We start from the raw sequence: 17,381 nt of genomic DNA, 5'->3' as shown, positions 1-17,381 counted from the left end.
GCGGTGGTCTTCACTCGGAGGCTGCCAAAGTGATCTGTTCTATTTCTTATGGCATAGTTGGACGCATGCCATCTCATACTACGCTGACATATGGGATCATGAGGGTGCCCCATTTCCCCCTGAGTAAAGTGTATTTCCGGGTCCTGAGTACACATTCGCTCATCGCCCGCCATGACCAAACAGTGTTCCCACAGTTCCTGGAAGCCAAGCGACTCGAGTTACCGACTTTCATGGTGTCAGGAAACCACGGAACTGCCCAGATGGTCGAGTGCAAGTGCCACACCCCGCATTGCAGCATCCATGACAGTCAATCATCGCCACAGGAGATCGACCGAGTATATTCGAGACTGTGATCCCAAGCCCAAAAACAAGCCGATTGCCAACGAAGACAGGGTGGAATTCCATGGCCTGCCCACTGGGGGCTACTGAAAGTCGCATTCAGGGACACACGGTCCCGTTTCATCCGCACAAGGTGTAATAGTAGTGGTAGTAGTGGTCATGGTAATAGCAATAGCAATGGTTATAGTAGTGGTGGTAGTGGTAGTGGTAATTATGATAGCAATATAGAGGTGGGGAAGATCATCGATTCTTGGTTCTATCTTGGACATGGGAATGTCGTCATCAGACAGAGCTGCATGGGCTACCATGAGCTCAGTGAAGCTTGCCGCTCTTCAGCAGACTGTCGTAGTGCAGAAGTGGCTCAAGCATGTACGACCGCTTGGAGAGCAGACTTCGGGCCTCGTCGATGTGGAACTAGAGGCAAATAATGAGAGCGGTATGTGTTGAGGATACATAATCGTTCAGTATGGGGTTCTCAGGCACAGCATGCTCGGGTATCCATGGAGTGGTTGGCGGTTGCTTTGGTTGCCACAGAGGACGTCACTATTGCGGTGGCCAAAGTCACCAGATGGACATTGTGCTCCTAGCTTCGCCAGCGGCGTCTCTGAAGTAGTCAAAGCATTCTCTGCACGACAGCATGCACCGATGCTGACCACAGACAGAGGGGCTGCAGCGATATGACTTACTGTCCGACGGTCTCGTTCGGTCGACTCGGGCCATCGCTCGCGCATGTCCTCAACTTGCATCTCAAAGAAGGTAAACTGGGACTTTGGGCGGCCATCGGGCTCAATCTTGGTATGTTCGTAGACGCCGAGCTTTTGCCCGATATTGCCCTTGATTCCGGCCTCTTCCCAAGCCTCACGAAGGGCTGAACCCTCTGCGCAAAGACGCCGGGTGAATATCAGATAAATGATGGCTACAGCAGCAGCCAGGATGAGACAACTAGTCTCGGTGAGGATATGAATGCGGAGGTAAGGGTGCCATGAGTGCACCGCCATCCAGGGGATGTTGGTGTCTAGGGCAATGTTGGTCGGTTGGTGATTGTCCTCGTTCGCTTCGCCATCTCGGCGGCCCATGGATCATTACCTTGTGACTCATCCTCCTCCCATCCACCTTTGGGCTGCATGGCACCATCAGTTGGGGGAAGGGAAGGAAGGGGAGGAGTCCCGAAGGATATCAATTTGCAAGGGATTGAGTCGTGGAAGTGGGATCAAGCGATGAAGAGTCAGCGATCCATCTGAGCATGTGGCATCGAGGGCTTCAAGATAGCGATGCATAACAGGTCAAGCATCGTATATGCCTTCTGGCCAGCACGAATCGAGAGTTTCGAGCGGCAGTGTCAAAGAATTGCGAGCGCGATCCAGAGGCCAACCCATACCAAACTCCAGGTGTCGGATCGCCGAGATGAGATCAGGACGATCTGGTCTGGATGGCCCTTCAGCACCGGAACAACTCCGACAACCTGACGAATGCCTTCGATGTAGACTTGCTGGAGATCAGCCAGATGGCGGTCAGACGCATATAGGGAGTCATACGGCGACGAGGGCAATATATGGCCACAATATGGATCCGCGGCGTTCGTGGAATCGAGAAGGCACAACGACAGCGACAAGAGCCAGCCAACACGGGTGACAGACGGATGAGAGCGAGGATGCACCTTTTCACGCCCCTCGCGGGCGATCATGGAATCGGGCATTGCAGGCTAGGCGCGGGGTCGATAGAGAGCAGAGACCACGGACCAGAGAGAGGTCGAATCGGTGGCGAACGGGATGGGCAAGACGATGGAGGGGAGGGAGGAGGAGGCTTGCGCTCGCCCCACCAAGCCGGTCACCATCGCCCCGAGCAATCCTCAGAGCTCCGCCGATCGAGGGCCGGTGGCAGGCCGCGGGACGAAGTGGTTTACGGAGTCAGGATGATCGTTTGGTTGGGCGGCTCGGCAGAAAGGTTCGGTCGGATCCGCAAGAGGAACAAGAGCCGTTGATACACGATTGATGTTGATGTTGATGTTGGTGTTGATGTTGGTATTGATGTTGATGTTGATGTTGGTGTTGATGTTGATGCACTGGGAAGAGAAACAGTGATTTGGCGCTTGTGGTGAAGATTTGGCGCTAACACCATCACTGCCGTCTGCAGAATCGAGCGCAGGTTGTCCCGTCTCGCCGCAATGTCGTCGGCAGGGTATCATCGGGGCATATCAAGGCATCATCAGGGCATCATCAAGGCATCATCAAGGCGTCATCAGGGCATCATCAGGGTATCGGCATGGTGCAAATCTGTCTGCCCTTGCTTGCATCGCACATCGACCGGTGAGTCTGGCCCAGTCCGGCCCGAGCCGGACCGAATCATTGCTTGGATTGGCGAGTCGGCCATCAGGCCATTCTTGCCGTTCAAGTGCCAGCATGCACCTTGGCTTGGTCGGGCCAGCCCAACCTCTGTCCCGCCAACAGCTCGTGCTCACTCCAATTGATATGTCGATGGCAGTTACGATAGGAACGCCTCTTTGAGTGATTGACTCCCAGGGGATCAGCTCTGTAGGATCTGCTCTCCAGGGATCAGCTCTGAATGATCAACTCTGGGGATCTGTCTTCTGAACGGGCCATCCATGAGCACAGCCGGGCGAAAGGACCCTTCCCAATCATGCCCGACCTGTCGCAGGTCATGACGATACTCATGATCGCTATGGCAAGGTCCTTGACCACCATTCAGCTCAATCACTTGTTGGCGGGGCCGCCGCTCGAGAATATTCTCCGTCCACCGACATGTAACCCCGTCACAATATTTGAGGACGCCCAGCCTTCATCAGAAGTCGAGTTTCACTGGATATCGCCTTGGTTGGATATATCAAGAAACAAGTCAAGACCCTCCGCGCCGACGATCCATTCCATCGCTTGAAGAGCTTATTCGAAAGGCGCTGAGACCATCACCTCTCGTTCGGGTCTCCATCGCTGTTCAAGTCGCGTCGCTATCATGACCATCCTCAACTCGTGCCTGCTCTGGCTCCTGCCCTTGCTGTCTGGTCTCGGTAACATGATGTCGCATGATATGGACTGGGCACACCCTCATGAATCACAAACACGAGAAGCTGATTTCTTTCGGACTGTTTCCTTGATATGACCTGGACACGTCTCACAGGCGCATTCTGTCAGCAACCGAACGTGATCGTTGCAGGAATCGGATCCAATACTCCCTCATCCCTGTTCCATGCAATCTCCGGTGTCTATTCCAATTATGATCCGGGTTGGGACTACAGCTATACCAACGTCGGCTCCGGAGCAGCTCGAGCTGCTCTTGCGGCCGGTGCTCCGAACCTGACATGGGCCGCCATCGACGTGATTCCCTCCAACGTTTCGTATACGGGGCCAGGAAACACTCTCGGGTATTTTGTTCCCGTCCCAGTTGCGGCAAGGTCAGTTGCTGTGCGTGCTCATCCAACTGCCATCGCAGCGACCCGTGAACTGAATCTTGTTCCTTGATTATCCTCGCGATGACGGGGAAACCAGCTGCATTGCCATCGTATATCACCTCAACGTCACCAATCTCACGCTGACTCGGCAGAACCTGGCCGACATCTTCAGTGGCAAGATTGCCTTCTGGAACGACACCCGCCTCACCCAGAACAACCCAAACCTCACCACGATCACTGCGCGTATCCAAACGATCGTCAACAGTGGCGCCTCAGGACTGACGGCAAACTTCCTCTCGGCTTTGAACAAGTTCGATCCCACCCTGAATCTCACTGGGACGCGATACTATCCGCTTCCAACCTGGGGCCCTGCAAATGCTCCTCTCTCTGGCTCAAGCGACAGCATCCTGTCGGACGGCGTCCAAGTCGTACCGTTTTCGATTGGGTATGTCGATTTGCCATATGTGAACGCCACCCTATCTGGAATGGCATCCAGCTTCAATCTGTACGGGATCGCTAACATCATCAACAAGAACGGCGACACTGTCGCTCCATCCGTGCAGACGATGAAGGCAAGTGCGATCCACTCGCCCCTCCCCGTTGTGGGTTGGGATTCGTTGCGCACCCGATGCCTCGGTGGTATCAGCGCGACCATGATCGTCCCACCCACATCACTGGATATCCTGTTCGAGCTGGTGATTGTGTGCACACATCAACGCACATCCACAGTCCAGCGAGTCACGGAGCTGATGGTCCTCTGCCACCGACTCTCCTCCCTGCCCAGGCTGCTCTTTCTTCCCCCATCACGGCCAACATCTCGGCCCTGCGACACATCTCCAACGACATCGGAAACGCCATCCAGTCAAGCTACCTCGACTCGAGTGTCCCCAATGCCTATCCCCTCATGGAACCGACCTTCTTCATTCTGCGCCAAGACTCGCAGCTGTATGGGGTCAGCGCCGCAGAGATCCAAGCCACCCTGCGATTCTTGTATTGGATCATATTCGGCGGCACTCAGACGGTGAGTAGTCGTTGACCTGACTCCAATCGTTGCGCCGGCGCTGACAGCACCAAAGCACCGACAGCACCAAAGCACTGACCATGGCTCGCGCCTGCTCACCGCCCGTTCTCATGGTCGATTCGATACCATTTGCGATACTCGCTGGTCTGGCATCTTGCTGTGTTGTCATCAACTTCATTACCATCGGCACCACCGACATCATCAACATCATCTGCACCACCGGCCTTGCCTTGACAAATACGATCGCCAGACTCTCTCGACCGAGCCGATCGCATCGCCGTCCACCGCCACGTACTTCGACCAATACAACTTTGTCCACTACACCGACCCGAACATCCGCCAGTTCGCCTACGATGCCTTCATGCTGGTCACCCAGGGCGGCCAGTCTCTGTATGACCCAGCCTCGCCCTGCAATCCGTACTTTGACTCAAACAATATCTATGTCAGCGCCAGCTCTTGCAAGCACGGATACTGCATCGTCGACGGCCCCTTCCAGTCGTCGTCGATAATCGAGTGCATCTGCGACGTCGGCTACTACAACAACCAGCAACTGGACTGCTCGGAGCCATCGGCGCCATTCATGATCCATTTCAACAACCTGGACTCGGACAATATTGTGATGCTGGTGTTGCTGATTGTCACGGTGCTGATCAATACCGGGATCTTGACGCTGATTGTCCTGTGGAGGAAGAGGCCGGACATACAGGCGATCTCGCCCAACTGCTGCTATGTGATCATGGCCGGCGCCTGTAAGTTGCCGATGTGCGATGGGTGCGATGGGTGCGATGGGTGCTGGTGCTGTCCTGCATTGCTACATCATCTTGCTCAATGATGTGGTCGTCGACTCGCTCGCTGCCTCGAACAACCAGTGTTTGGCCAGGTTGCCGCACTCTTCTTCTCGGCCGATCCGAGTCCCCTGGTCTGTGCCGGCCGCATCTTCCTCCCGGTGATTGCGTTTTCGTCCGTGTTCAGGTATGGTGCTGTTGGGTCTCATGCTCTGGAACACCACCGCAATGTTGCTTCATCGACATGGCTGGGACTCACTTGTGGACAGCACCAGTCGTCGATACAATCGGCCATCGCACTCACCCACTCACTCACTCACCCACTCACTCACTCACCCACTCACTCACTCACTCACTCACTCACTCACTCCCTGTGCATCCAGCATGCTGCTCATGAAGTCGATCCGCATCTACATCATCTTTGGATACAAGCGCATCCGCACCATCAAGACCCCCGACTGGAAGCTCATCCTCGCCTCTGCCATGATCGTCGGGATCGAGATTGTGGTCTGCGTCGCCTGGGTCGCCATCGGCAGTCCCACCGCCGTGGTCGAGGGCAGCTTCTACGCCCTGGTGTGCGCTTCGGCTCACGGCTCCATGGCCGCCCCCGAGATCCTGATCTATGTCCTGAACGGAGCCATCCTGATTGGCTGTGTGGTGTTTGCATATCTGACCAGAGGCGCCCACGAGCGCTTCCAAGAGTCCAGGGTCATCGGACTGTGCAGCTATGTGGTGTCGATGACGCTGCTGCTGTGTCTGCCGATGGTGTATGCGCTCTCGGAGGAGCTGAGCTCACAGGGCCTCTATGTCGTCGGGAGGATCATTCTCTCGTGTCTGGTCATCATGGTCTCGTCCTTGATCCCGATCATTCTCTTCAGCACAAGACTCCTCAAGGTGCTCCAGCACAAGCCAGTCGGGAACGACAGCGAGAAGCAAACGCAGAGATCGTCCCCGACTGCCACCAACCGGTCGTCCGTCACAAGCCAAGGCATGGCCAGAGCCTCGATCGTCGCCTATGCTTACGACTGCGGCCTGCAGGGCCTCAAGTTTGGAGGCGCCTGGGTGTCGTCGACGGTCCTGGTCTTCACCAACCTGGATCTGATCGAGATGCGGGAGGCCGACATGGACGGGACCATCCAGGCCAGCTTCCGCTTCTCATCGTGCGAGTGCGAGCTCTGCGACCCCGAGAGCGACCCCGATGCAGAGAAGGTCCTGGCTCGAAGTGTCCGGGTCCGCCGCAACAAGGTGACGTATACACTCGAGTTTGGGTCAAAGGACACCGCCGGCTCGTTCATGGCCAACTATGCCGACGTCAAGGCAAAGGCCGGCACTGCCGCCGTGAAGGGTGTCGGCGGAATCAGCGGCCTTGGAGGAGCCGCAAAGCGAGACAAGACCGTCTTTGGGCTGCTCGAGGCAAGCGTCACCGGCACCAATGAACCCAGAGATCGCAAATCAGCGAACGACCAGTCGGAGTGATCAATGGGCACCGAGCTTGATGGATCGGATGCGGGCCATCCTCAAGCACCACATGGCCGAACTGGCAGGGCACTGCAGAGACCAAAGCCATAGACAGCGAAGCTGATTGGGCTTTATGCAACTAGAGTCGGGGATGAATTGGAGGCATGGAGATTGTCAAGGCAACAACAATCAACGACTTGGGAACAATATACTCCGTCCTCGACAACAATCGCGGCATGGAGATGCATGACCACACTTGGATGTGCCCTGTCGTCACAGACCGGTGCCTTGGCGATGATGGCAATGGATCAGTGGGACATTCCTGGCAAGAATGGTGGCGAGCATCCCGGACAGGCGTTGTCGACGAACAGCCACCAACAGACACACTTCGGTTCAAAGACGACCGTGTTAAACTATTAGTCATACTGTCTGAGGGCACGCGAGGGGAGAGCGAGCGAGATTGGGAGACAAAGGTGGGGATTATCAAGCGCAGAGCCTGAATGCGGCAGTTGCGGCAGTTATGAGGTCCCTGAAATCCGATGCAGAAGAAGAAGGGAAGAACGGGAGGGCGAGGAAGGGGTGACGCAGAGGAAGAAAGGATCGAAAGGTCAAGCGGCAACATCCCAAGTGCGCCCGACTCGAGCCAGTCATGGACATGTACATGTACACGTTCATACACAAGGTCCAACTCAGTGGATGTCGGCATCCAAATCTGCAGCGAGGTTCTCCAGCGAAGGGTGATTGCGCAGCCCTTCGTCAAAGGCTGCTTTGGCCGATTTCATCGAGTGCGTCGTGCCGATGGATTTGTAGGATCTACTGTCGTCATCGGCCGAGGCAGATATGGGTCTGTTATCGTCGGCGATTGCCACGACGTTGATGGCAAACTTGTTGTTGGTTCCTCCGGAAAGGGAGGGACGGTGGATGGAAACCGAGCGACCTCGGCCGCCGATCTCAAGGGAGGGGCGTCCTTCAGGAATGCTGAGGGACCGAGTCCGGGGTGGAGGTGGTGTTGTTGAGCCTGAGCCTGAGCCTTGCTGTTGCGTCGAAGGACGGCTAATGGAATGGCGCTGGGACTCGGAATCGATCTCGCCCGAGGCGCCAAGGTACGACTGAGCCGGAGACGAGATCAGAGTTGAGCGCCGTCGGGGAATCGATTGGGAGGTCGGCTGGGTCGTCAAGGTCGAGGCCGCTGTTTCTGTCGTCAGGGTCGTCGTTGCAGTGGCCACGAATGGACTGCTAGTGAGGATGCTTGAGGTCGAGTCAGTGCCTTGCGACCAGACCGACTGGTTCTGGCCTGGTGCGACAAACGGGTTGTAGCCGGCAGCAGCAGCAGCAGAAGCCGGGCTGACAGGGGTCGTTGGCGCTTCATCTCGGATGCTCTTCATGGTGCGGGTGACCGTCGCCGAGGCTCCAGCGGACGGCCGACCAAAGGTAGAACGGCTTCCAGAGGCATGGGCGGGCTGTGAACTTGGACCGGTGGGAGACTGAAGGTCGGGGTTTGGAGTAGACAGGTTGGGGATCGAGTCTGAAGCAAGCACGATGGTTGGCGTAGCAATGCTGTCGGAAGCAGTTAAGATCGAAAGCTTGCTCTTGGGAACACTGGGCTCGAGTGTGGCAGACAACGAGTGCTGTTGGCGTTCATGAAGCTCGAGGGGAGTCTCGGCAGCGGTCACAGCACTGGCCCCGGCCCCGGCACTGGCGGTGGAAATAGGATGGGCCGTCGGCTTGAGGGAGGATGGCAATACCACAGGCGACTTTGAGAAGTGCACCGGGGATGTGGGATCCTGGTTCGACGCAGGAGCGGGCGGAATTGCAGCAAAGCCTCGGATCGGATCGACAGTGGCTGAAGTCGAGGCATCCATGCTCGGACGGCCACCGACACGGAGATGCGAAGGAACACCCGAGACTGGAGTGATCTGGGGCGTGGTTTCGACTGCTTGCAGGTCGGGCTTGTGTCTTGCGGTCATGGGAATCAATCGAGAGGACGTCGAGGCCGACTGTAGCTTGGTCACTTCCCACGATTGCGGAGCGGGGCCGTCGGTTCCAGGAAGGGGCGTGTGGTCGCGCGGGTTGTGGAGCTTCTCGATTGAGCCAAAGCGGGGCGATGAGGATGTTGAGCCGGAGCCCAGAGTATTCATCGGAAGTGGAGGCCCGCCCTCGAGACTGGAGCGGCCATGCTTGGGGAGCTTCACGAAGGTTCGCATTCTGCTCCGTCGAACAAAGATAAAGATGGCCAAGCACAGCAGAGTAGCTGCCGCCAGCCCCGAGACGGTGGCGACGATGGTGCCAATGGGCATATTTGGTCCAGAGGAGGGGGTGTTGCCGTCCTGAGATGAGCTCGGGGAAGCCGAGGGAGTACTTGGGAGAACGGCCGCGGTGTTTGAGCTGGACACGCCTGAACTTGTGGCAGCAGGGGCCACTGCACCAACCGACAAAGTAGGAGCGGCATTCGCAGAGGACAGAGCAGAAGCCAATGCCGACGTTGCGACCGTCGAGAGGGTTGCTGGGGAAGGCTGGGACTGATCTGTGGCGGAGACAGGGGGTGGTGGTGGTGGCGGCGGCGGCGGAGGCGGCGGTGGCGGTGGAGGAGGGGGAGGAGGAGGAGGAGGAGGAGGAGGTGGTGGTGGTGGTGGTGGTGGCTGAAGGACAGGGGCAAAGTTAGTGGCTGGGGTATGTTCATGCTGCCAAGCACCAGGTTCAGGACAGGCCAGATACACTTTCATACAAGTGCGAGTGCACGGGCGATACCAGGGGTAAGAGGTGCTGTACGCTGCTTTCTGTGACAGACTTACTGCGGGGGTGAGCGAGAACTGGATCGATGGCGAGTCGGCCTGGTTGCCGTTGCTGTCGCTCAGGACGACGGCATAGGTTCCCGCCGGGATATCGCCCTGGCGGATGGTGAAGGAGATGGTCTTGGATCCGTCCAGGACAATGCCGGATGCGAACGTAACTTGGCCGAGCTTGAGATCCAGCTTTGACCCCATGGAGAACGGTCCGCTATTGGGGTCGACGGCGATTTGAGCCTGGTGCGTGCCGTACGACCAGATCTCTCCGCCCGCTGGGACCTATGCAATGGAAATCGACAGGGGAGCGCATCAGTCGGCGCATCAGTCGGCCGATACATGCCATGGAACATGTGGATCCACACGAGTCATGGACATGTCGCAGCCGGCGGGGCGGCATCTCGGCCGCTGACGACGAGTTCCCGCCCACCTGCAGGAGCTGGGGCTGTGGTGAGCGAGGGCAACTTACCACGAAACTTATAGCTGCCCCACTGGCAAGCAGCGGCAAAGCAAGCGAGCAGAGCAGCGAGTGTCGCCAGTTCCTCATTGTCGCTGAATCAGTCGAGGGCTGGTCTCGATGGATCTGTGGGTTGAGCAGTGGCCGGGGCCTCAAGCAGATGCAGGGCTGCCGATGCCAGCAAAGGAGCGAGTCCGAGATGCCCGCCTGGAGCAGCTCGGGGGGGGGAGATGGAGGCAGAGGCAGAGGAGCAGGTGAGGGGGGGGGGAGCTGTGTTCGACAGCGCTCGGTCGGTTCAGGCCGGTGTTCCGAGGATGCTGTCGCGCGAGCCGTGCTGAGCAGCGCTGGCAGTGCCTGGCCAACATCGACAACGACAATGCCGGGCAGGCCGCTGCTCCTGGCGACAGGCCAACAAGCAAGCAACTGTCGAGAAACCGACGAGCAACAGCGGACCGACAGCCGAACAACAAGCAGGCAGCCGGCAGGGAGGACGATAGGTCGAAGGGGTGGCCGCAGCAAAAACGCAAGACGGTCACGCAGGGTCGCATATCGTTGATTGCGCGGCCGCGCGGCACCACGGGGACAAGGGCGGTGACCAGAGGGGCACAGTGGGTGTGCATGCTGCTCAAGGCGACACGGGGGTGGAAATGTCGCTTGGTCGCCGATGATGGGTGGTGTCAGGTGGTGTTAGATGGTGTTAGAAGGTGTTGGATGGTGTTAGATGTGTTAGAAGGTGTTAGAAGGTGTTGTTAGCCGCAGGTCGATGGGAGCAGTCTCAAAAGCACCCAACAACCGGCTGCGACTGTGCGGTGGCTGTGGCCAGCGAGGGTGCTCCGGCAAGGGGCGGATGGTGACCCTCTTGTGAGCGCACGATGGGGCACGAGGGGTTGTGTCAAGGAGGTCGCCGCAAGGGGCTGTTGTTGGCGTTGGGGAAATCGATGCGGAGCATTGCCTGGGATGTATTGTTTGAGGGCATCGCCGGGTCGACGCATTCAGCGTGATGTTGGTCTGTCCTCGGTGAGCGACGTCTTTGCGAGGAACGGCGATGGTTTCGTGCTGCGGACGTCAAGGTGTTCCTCCGGGGGACTCTGCACTTGCCGAGGCCATCGACAGCACACATCGAAAATTGTATCATCTAACATCACTGGATTGCCGCTCAGTCAATGCTCAATCAATATTCAATAAATATTCAATCAATATTCAATCAATATTCAATCAATATTCAATCAATATTCAATCAATTCATCAATATCCAGATACCGCTCAACATCCCACATCCCAGACACCGTCGCCTTGGACTTGTACCACCCGACCATCACCGCCACACACCCGCTCGCACCGCCACACGGCGCAAAACCGGGATTCCCTTTTCTGGCTGGCAAGTCGTGTCACATGTATCGTCACGTGTCTGTCCCGGCCAGCCTCCGCGACCACCCGCATTCCACCTCCATTCCACCTGCATTCCACCTGCGATTCATCTGCGATTCATCTGCGATTCATCTGTTGCCGCTTCCTGCCAACGCACTCGTCTGCATCTCTCCGCTTCACCTCCTCCGCGTAGTCTCTCGAGCAACCATGGGCAACGGCTATTGGCTCTTCGACTGGGGCACCAGCAGCACCACCTCCACCCCAAACACCACCGCTGCCTCATCCCATATCAAGGACACCAAACTCGGCGGCCAGATCGAGGGCAAGGAGGAGGTCGTCATTGTTCTCGGCGCCGGAAACTTTGGAACATGCCTGGCCGACCATCTGGCAGGTGCGTTGCGCCGCCGTCGCTGCAACTTGGAATGGGCGTGGCCACCTCGTTTTCTCGGTCCCGTCCTGGGCTGGAGGCTGATGCCTCGGCAGGGTGCATTGCCTGTTTGCTGCCGGCGTTGGATTCTACGACGACGCGAGGGAAGAGGAGAGGCGGACAGGCTGCCGATGCTGGAGATCTTCCCGAGAGGTCGAGCATCTGGATGGCTCGTCAGCCGTGTCCGTTGGTGGCGGCTGGCTGGCGGTGTGAGCAGCAGGACCACAACCACAACCACAACCATCGCCATCGCATCCACCACTCGATGTATCCGATCAATCGCGCTGCTTCAAGCACTTTGCCCAGCCCGACGTCCACAACACTTTCCCTCTGATCCAAACCATCGAGCGTGCTTGGCGATGGACAGGCCTGGGTGTGCTTGATCGCTGACCATTTGACGTTTCCATCGTTTCCACCGTTTCCATCGTTTCCACCTTGTAATTACGGCGTAATTTCGGGACCATCGCACCATCACAACACCATCACAACACCATCACAACGCTATCGCGGCCCCGCCAGACCTGCTCGGCACCGATGTCACCATCTGGGCACGAGACAAGAACGTTGTCGACAGCATCAACCTCGAGCACGAGAACAAAAAGTACATGGCTGGGGTCGGTTCACATCCGTCGGCGCATCCTTGCACATGCCTGCCGAATCTTTATCTCTGCGCAAGACTCATCCGCGGAGCGGGGCATTGCTTGTATTGTGGGAACTGTACGATCGTTTGCAGGTCAAACTCTCCTCCAAGCTCAAGGCCACCACCGAGCTGACCCCCGAGCTGATCAAGTCCGCGACCGTCATCATCATGGCGATTCCTACCCAGCATATGAGGTGCGTGTGGATGCCGTCTCCTACACTGCATCCTGCATCTTTCTGGCCAGGCGGCGCAGCTAGTTTGATTCTCTGCACAGCTTGCTTCGTTTAGTACCAATCGGCTCCTCTGTCGTCACCAAGTGCTGCAGCTGACGAACCCGAGAGGATTCCCTTGCTCGTATGACTCGCCCTGCGCCACCAACGCATCAAACACTTCTTCGCCAACCCAGATCCGTTGCCACCACCATCCGTCCCTACCTCACCGTCAACCACCTGCTGCTCTTTGCCAACAAAGGCATCGAGATCACCAGCGGGCTGCTGCCAAACCAGATCTCCCTGGAAGTCTTTGGCGACGATATCGGCTCCAAGGTCGCATTTCTGTCCGGCCCGAGTTTTGCCATCGAGGTTGTGAAGCGCCAGCCGGTAGGTTTCGTATGAGCGGGGAATTCTAAGACCCTTGCTGTGCCTCATAAAGGGGAGATGAGATCACGCGAGAGCAACATAGATAGAACACGGGAAGAAACCATCGGGCATGGTCACATAACAGGACTACAAATCAAGGTCACAACCTGAGTCTGGAGGGCCGCCAAGGACAGGACATATCGCTCGACCCTCGAACGCAGCCACCGAGTCTCGAACCAGCGATGGCCTGATCGTAGCACTAACGGCTGCTTCTTCTCGGATGGGGGGGGGTGATCCTCTCTGCCGGACCATGCCTCTGCGCTTCCAGACATGCGTCGCAGTTGCCAGCAAGTCTCGAGCCCGGGCCCATAGGGCCCAGCGACTCTTCCACGCCCCGCACTTCCGCGTCTATGACTCGGTCGATACCGTCGGTGTCGAGATTGCGGGTGCCCTCAAGAACGTGATTGCGATTGCCTCGGGCGCCTGCACTGGCCTCGGGTTCCAACAGAATGCCCGTGCTGCGCTGATCACCCGCGGCTTGGCCGAGATTGCTCGGATCGGTGTGGCCATGGGTGCCGATCCACTGACTTTTACTGGACTGGTAAGCGAAGCACGCAAGCCTCCGGCTGGCGTGGGGCTCTTGTCGCTGCGTCGATGAGGAAGGGATATCGATGGCGCTCGAGTGCGACCGAAGAATGGCTCCGATGGAACTTTGATACGGACGGGTATTTCCATCTGAACATGTGCAGTTGCATGTGCATGTGCGGCTCGCTTGCCGTCTCCCTCTTCTGCCCTGGATATGGGCATGTGGGCTCATCTTCTGACGGCCCATCCTCTGCATGGCTCCTCTTTCTTCGCTTTGGTTCTAGGCTGGTGCCGGCGATCTGTTCTTGACCGCGACCTCGGAGAAATCGCGTAACTTTACCGTCGGCAAACGCATCGGCGAGGGCGAAGCCCTCGATCATGTGCTGGCCACCCTGGGCTCCGTCGCCGAAGGTGTCGAGACCACCCGAGCGGCGTACACCCTCTGCCGCAAGCTGAACGTGGACTCGCCCCTGGTCAACTCGGTCCACAAGGTGCTCTTCGAGGGCGGCAACATCAAGATGGTCCTGGCCGAGCTTATGGGACGGGATCCGAAAACAGAGCTGACGGGCATCCGTGACTAAGCTGGAGCCGTGGGAGGGGGAGAGAGAGTGTGTGTGTGTGTCAGGCAGGCAGATACATGCCGATGCGAGCCTGCCCAGCATCCAACTTGGCGTATGAGTGCCTCTAGAGAGCGAGACGGATCGAGTGCTGTGTTTTCTTCCTTCCCTTGTAGTTTGTCGAGCGGGCGAAATGGGTGTGATGCGTGTGTGAATCGAGCAGGCGTAGAGGAGACGGGAATACCGGCCTGGAACCCAGTGACCAAATGTACGTTCTCCACCGCCAAACCGTTGTCCACCCTGCGCCCGGGAGAGAGACTTGTGTTGTTCAGCCATAGCGACCAGAGCGTTAACGAGGCCATTAGCAATAGTGACCACTCAGGAAGCCGTTTGGCCAACACCTCGGGCCACGATGATTGACTTCAACACGTCGCATGGCAGTCTCTAACAAAGCGGATGGTGGTTGCCTATGATGGATGCGTGTGTATTCCTATTCAGTCAAAGCATCGTGCCCGGCTTCATCGTGAGCTCTGTGTTTGCCTCAGGAATCTGTCTAATGTGTTGTCTCACCAGCACCGAAGCAGCAGCGAGCCGGCAACGTTCCGCGGGCGCCTCTGCAGCAGCCGGGCCTCAAAGCAAGCAAGCGGCCGCGGAGTGCATTTGCATCGTACATGAGCCTCGCGGTCGTGTGAAATGATGACGCAGCACCATCGCCCGATGCCGTAGCCCAGCGCCCTTCCGTCTGACAGCTGCCAAATCGCTTGATCAAGCCAACACCGAGTGGTTCTTGACGGCAGCTTCGATGTTCTTGGCCAGGCGGGCCTCCTTCTTGGAGATAATGGCTGTTGCCCGGCCGCGACCGCCGTTACGGGCCGTGCGGCCGACCCGATGCAGATAGTCGATCGCCGTTTGAGGGAAGTCGTAGAGCACCACATGCGAGACCAGCATCGTGTCGAGGCCGCGCGAGGTCAGGTCGGTCGAAACGAGGATCATCTGGTTGCGGACAAACTCCTGCTCAAACTGGTTGTCGACGGAGAGGATCTGGCTCTTGTCGGTGAACTCGCGCAGGATGCGCTTGCGCTCGTCGACCTCCATCTCGGCCGAGATGTTGTGGGCATTGAGGCCCTTGGACCGCAGGAACTGCCCAACGGCCTCGCACGACTTGCGGGTGTTGCAAAAGATGATGATGCGCTGATCGCCGGAGGAGCGCTTCAGGACGTCCAGCAGCATCAGGTTTTTGGTGGTGGAGCCGTCGATGTAGAGGAACTGCTGCGAGCACCGCTTCAGGGTCTTGTGGAGCGACGGCGTCGTCAGGCGCAGGGTGTTGGGGAAGTGGGTGCTCAGGGCGAGTGTGACGGTGCGAGGCAGCGTTGCAGTCACAAAGGTGAAGCGACAAGGTATCTCGGGCAGCGACGACGTCGTCTGCTTGGCGGCGGCATCCTTGATCAGCGTGACGATCTTGCGGAGCTGTGCTCCAAACTCCTGGTCAAAGAGGGTGTCGGCCTCGTCGACGACGACGTTGGCGACGTATCTAAGCGACAGCTGCGACTCCTCGACGAGCCGCTCGACAAGCGAGGGTGTCGCCACAAGCACGTCGACCGGTGACTGCAGCTTGGTCTGGATGATTGCCGCTCGGGTTTTGGAGTGCATGCCCACCACCCGGAGCTTCAGATGATGCGTGATTCGCTTGGCGACCGAGGTGACCTGGTCGACGAGCTCGCGCGAAGGCACAATGACCAAGGCCAGAGGTGCCCGCAGCGGCGGCTTGTATTTTGTCGTTGTGGCGATCGGAGTGCCGTCGGCCTGGACTCCAAAGACGGCTGCTGGCGCTGAGCTGTCGATGCCGCTCCGGGTGGCCCGCTGGATCCGCTCAGTCTCGATGAGCTTGGCGTTGTTCATGATGGGGATCAGATAGGCAGCTGTCTTGCCGGTGCCGGTTTCGGCTGCTATCAGAATGTCTTGCTCGCGGGCAAGGATCTTGGGGATGGTCAGGGCCTGGATCTCGGTTGGGCGGCGGTACCCGAGGCCCTTGGAGACGGCCTCAAGGGTCTCGGGGAGCAGCCCCAGGGTCTCGAAGCGAATGCCGTTGAGCTCGAGCTTCAGATCCTGCACCGACTTTTCCGAGTACTCGTTGGGCTCGAGGGCAAACTTTTGATTGTGTTTTTTGATCGACTCCTGGATGACCAGTCGGCGCTTCTCGAGACTCAGGGCTCTGGCTGTCTTTTGCGCGGGAGAAGGGGCCGGTGGTCTGGTCCCAGATCCTGTCATCGGCTTCTTGCTCTTTGGCCGCCGGAGATCCTGGGTAGACTGGTGGTTGGTGTTCCGCTTGGTGCCGATGTGGGGATCGAGCTGCAGCTTGCGAGGAAGCACCAGGCCGGGGACGTTCCGCAGCGAGCCAGGGCTTTGCGACGGCTTCCTGGCGCCGCTGGGCTGCGAGAACCGCCTGGGTCGTCCTTTGGACGAGGGCTTCTTGGTCTTTGGCTTTGCTGCCCTACGGGGATATTTTGTCGAGAACGTATACGTTGTCGATGATCGTGAGGCACGGACAGGGCATGTGGAGAACAAGCGCAGGCCAGAAACCGCCTGCTGGGCGTGCTGCTCGAGCAGTGGTGGTCGAGAGTCGACCCAAGATGGGCGATGTGGGCCGCCGAGATGCCGAGCACTGGCGGGCATCCGGAGGGACATGCAAGGAAGGACGGGGGCATTTGAGGACCCGCGGAGGCAGATCCGGCGCAGGCTGACGAGCATGGCCGTGTGGGTTGATGCGGGTTGATGCGGGTTGATGCGGGTTGATGCGGGTTGAAGTGGGTTGAAGTGGGTTGAAGTGGGTTGATGCTTGCGGTGTTGGACGGTGACTGCGATCGGAAACGAGTCTGTGCGACATGGAAGAAAACAGACGTGGATGCAACCACGGCAATCCTGGATGCAACCACGGCAATCCTGGATGCAACCGCGCCCACGTGCCCGGGTGACCTCACCC

General features: G+C 58.1%; 5 protein-coding genes across 5 annotated transcripts; 2 read left to right on the top strand and 3 right to left on the bottom strand.

The window, feature by feature from the left end:
* Positions 1 to 291: 291 nt before the first annotated feature.
* On the bottom strand, positions 292 to 2,396 carry BJ171DRAFT_533778 (diadenosine hexaphosphate hydrolase). Its single transcript, XM_053112813.1, has 5 exons — positions 1,997 to 2,396; positions 1,718 to 1,828; positions 1,426 to 1,459; positions 1,026 to 1,216; positions 292 to 753 (listed from the first exon to the last, which is right to left on the bottom strand). Exons 1-5 carry the CDS (start codon positions 2,033 to 2,035, stop codon positions 652 to 654), a joined length of 477 nt encoding a protein of 158 aa, XP_052962049.1. The 5' UTR covers positions 2,036 to 2,396; the 3' UTR covers positions 292 to 651.
* Positions 2,397 to 3,192: 796 nt separating this feature from the next.
* BJ171DRAFT_533774 (uncharacterized protein) lies at positions 3,193 to 7,093 on the top strand. The gene is made up of 7 exons (XM_053112812.1): positions 3,193 to 3,361; positions 3,472 to 3,745; positions 3,840 to 4,314; positions 4,527 to 4,763; positions 5,014 to 5,512; positions 5,633 to 5,735; positions 5,932 to 7,093. The coding sequence occupies exons 1-7, from the start codon at positions 3,307 to 3,309 to the stop codon at positions 7,022 to 7,024; spliced, it is 2,736 nt and encodes a 911-aa protein (XP_052962048.1). The 5' UTR covers positions 3,193 to 3,306; the 3' UTR covers positions 7,025 to 7,093.
* Positions 7,094 to 7,600: 507 nt separating this feature from the next.
* BJ171DRAFT_313720 (uncharacterized protein) lies at positions 7,601 to 10,750 on the bottom strand (the record flags this gene model as incomplete). Its single annotated transcript, XM_053107112.1, has 3 exons — positions 7,601 to 9,645; positions 9,799 to 10,071; positions 10,259 to 10,750. Coding segments are annotated over 3 exons (2,715 nt in total), but the record flags the coding sequence as incomplete, so codon positions are not given.
* A 1,071-nt stretch (positions 10,751 to 11,821) lies between these two features.
* BJ171DRAFT_431978 (6-phosphogluconate dehydrogenase) lies at positions 11,822 to 14,425 on the top strand (the record flags this gene model as incomplete). The annotated part of the gene is made up of 6 exons (XM_053107907.1): positions 11,822 to 12,005; positions 12,561 to 12,655; positions 12,775 to 12,875; positions 13,088 to 13,280; positions 13,588 to 13,860; positions 14,129 to 14,425. The coding sequence occupies 6 exons, from the start codon at positions 11,822 to 11,824 to the stop codon at positions 14,423 to 14,425; spliced, it is 1,143 nt and encodes a 380-aa protein (XP_052962046.1).
* Positions 14,426 to 14,860: 435 nt separating this feature from the next.
* BJ171DRAFT_533767 (P-loop containing nucleoside triphosphate hydrolase protein) lies at positions 14,861 to 17,210 on the bottom strand. Its single transcript, XM_053112811.1, has one exon. It carries the CDS (start codon positions 17,147 to 17,149, stop codon positions 15,167 to 15,169), a length of 1,983 nt encoding a protein of 660 aa, XP_052962045.1. The 5' UTR covers positions 17,150 to 17,210; the 3' UTR covers positions 14,861 to 15,166.
* Positions 17,211 to 17,381: the final 171 nt, after the last annotated feature.

This window comes from Polychytrium aggregatum (assembly GCF_025602895.1).
Source record: "Polychytrium aggregatum strain JEL109 chromosome Unknown BJ171scaffold_91, whole genome shotgun sequence".
In the NCBI taxonomy this organism is placed as follows: Eukaryota; Fungi; Chytridiomycota; class Chytridiomycetes; order Polychytriales; genus Polychytrium; species Polychytrium aggregatum.
The sequence above is the reverse complement of the archived record's forward strand: the minus strand, read 5'-3'. Positions and strand labels throughout refer to the sequence as shown.

Coding starts and splice junctions, on each gene's coding strand:
- BJ171DRAFT_533778 (XM_053112813.1), bottom strand. CDS start 2,035: ATGCCCGATTCCATGATCGCCCGCGAGGGGCGTGAAAAG. Junction 1,217..1,425: donor GGAGGAGGATGAGTCACAAG/GTAATGATCCAT, acceptor GTCTTTGCGCAG/AGGGTTCAGCCCTTCGTGAG. Junction 754..1,025: donor CCGAACGAGACCGTCGGACA/GTAAGTCATATC, acceptor ATTTGCCTCTAG/TTCCACATCGACGAGGCCCG.
- BJ171DRAFT_533774 (XM_053112812.1), top strand. CDS start 3,307: ATGACCATCCTCAACTCGTGCCTGCTCTGGCTCCTGCCCTTGCTGTCT. Junction 3,362..3,471: donor GCCCTTGCTGTCTGGTCTCG/GTAACATGATGT, acceptor CACGTCTCACAG/GCGCATTCTGTCAGCAACCG. Junction 4,764..5,013: donor TATTCGGCGGCACTCAGACG/GTGAGTAGTCGT, acceptor TACGATCGCCAG/ACTCTCTCGACCGAGCCGAT.
- BJ171DRAFT_533767 (XM_053112811.1), bottom strand. CDS start 17,149: ATGCTCGTCAGCCTGCGCCGGATCTGCCTCCGCGGGTCCTCAAATGCC.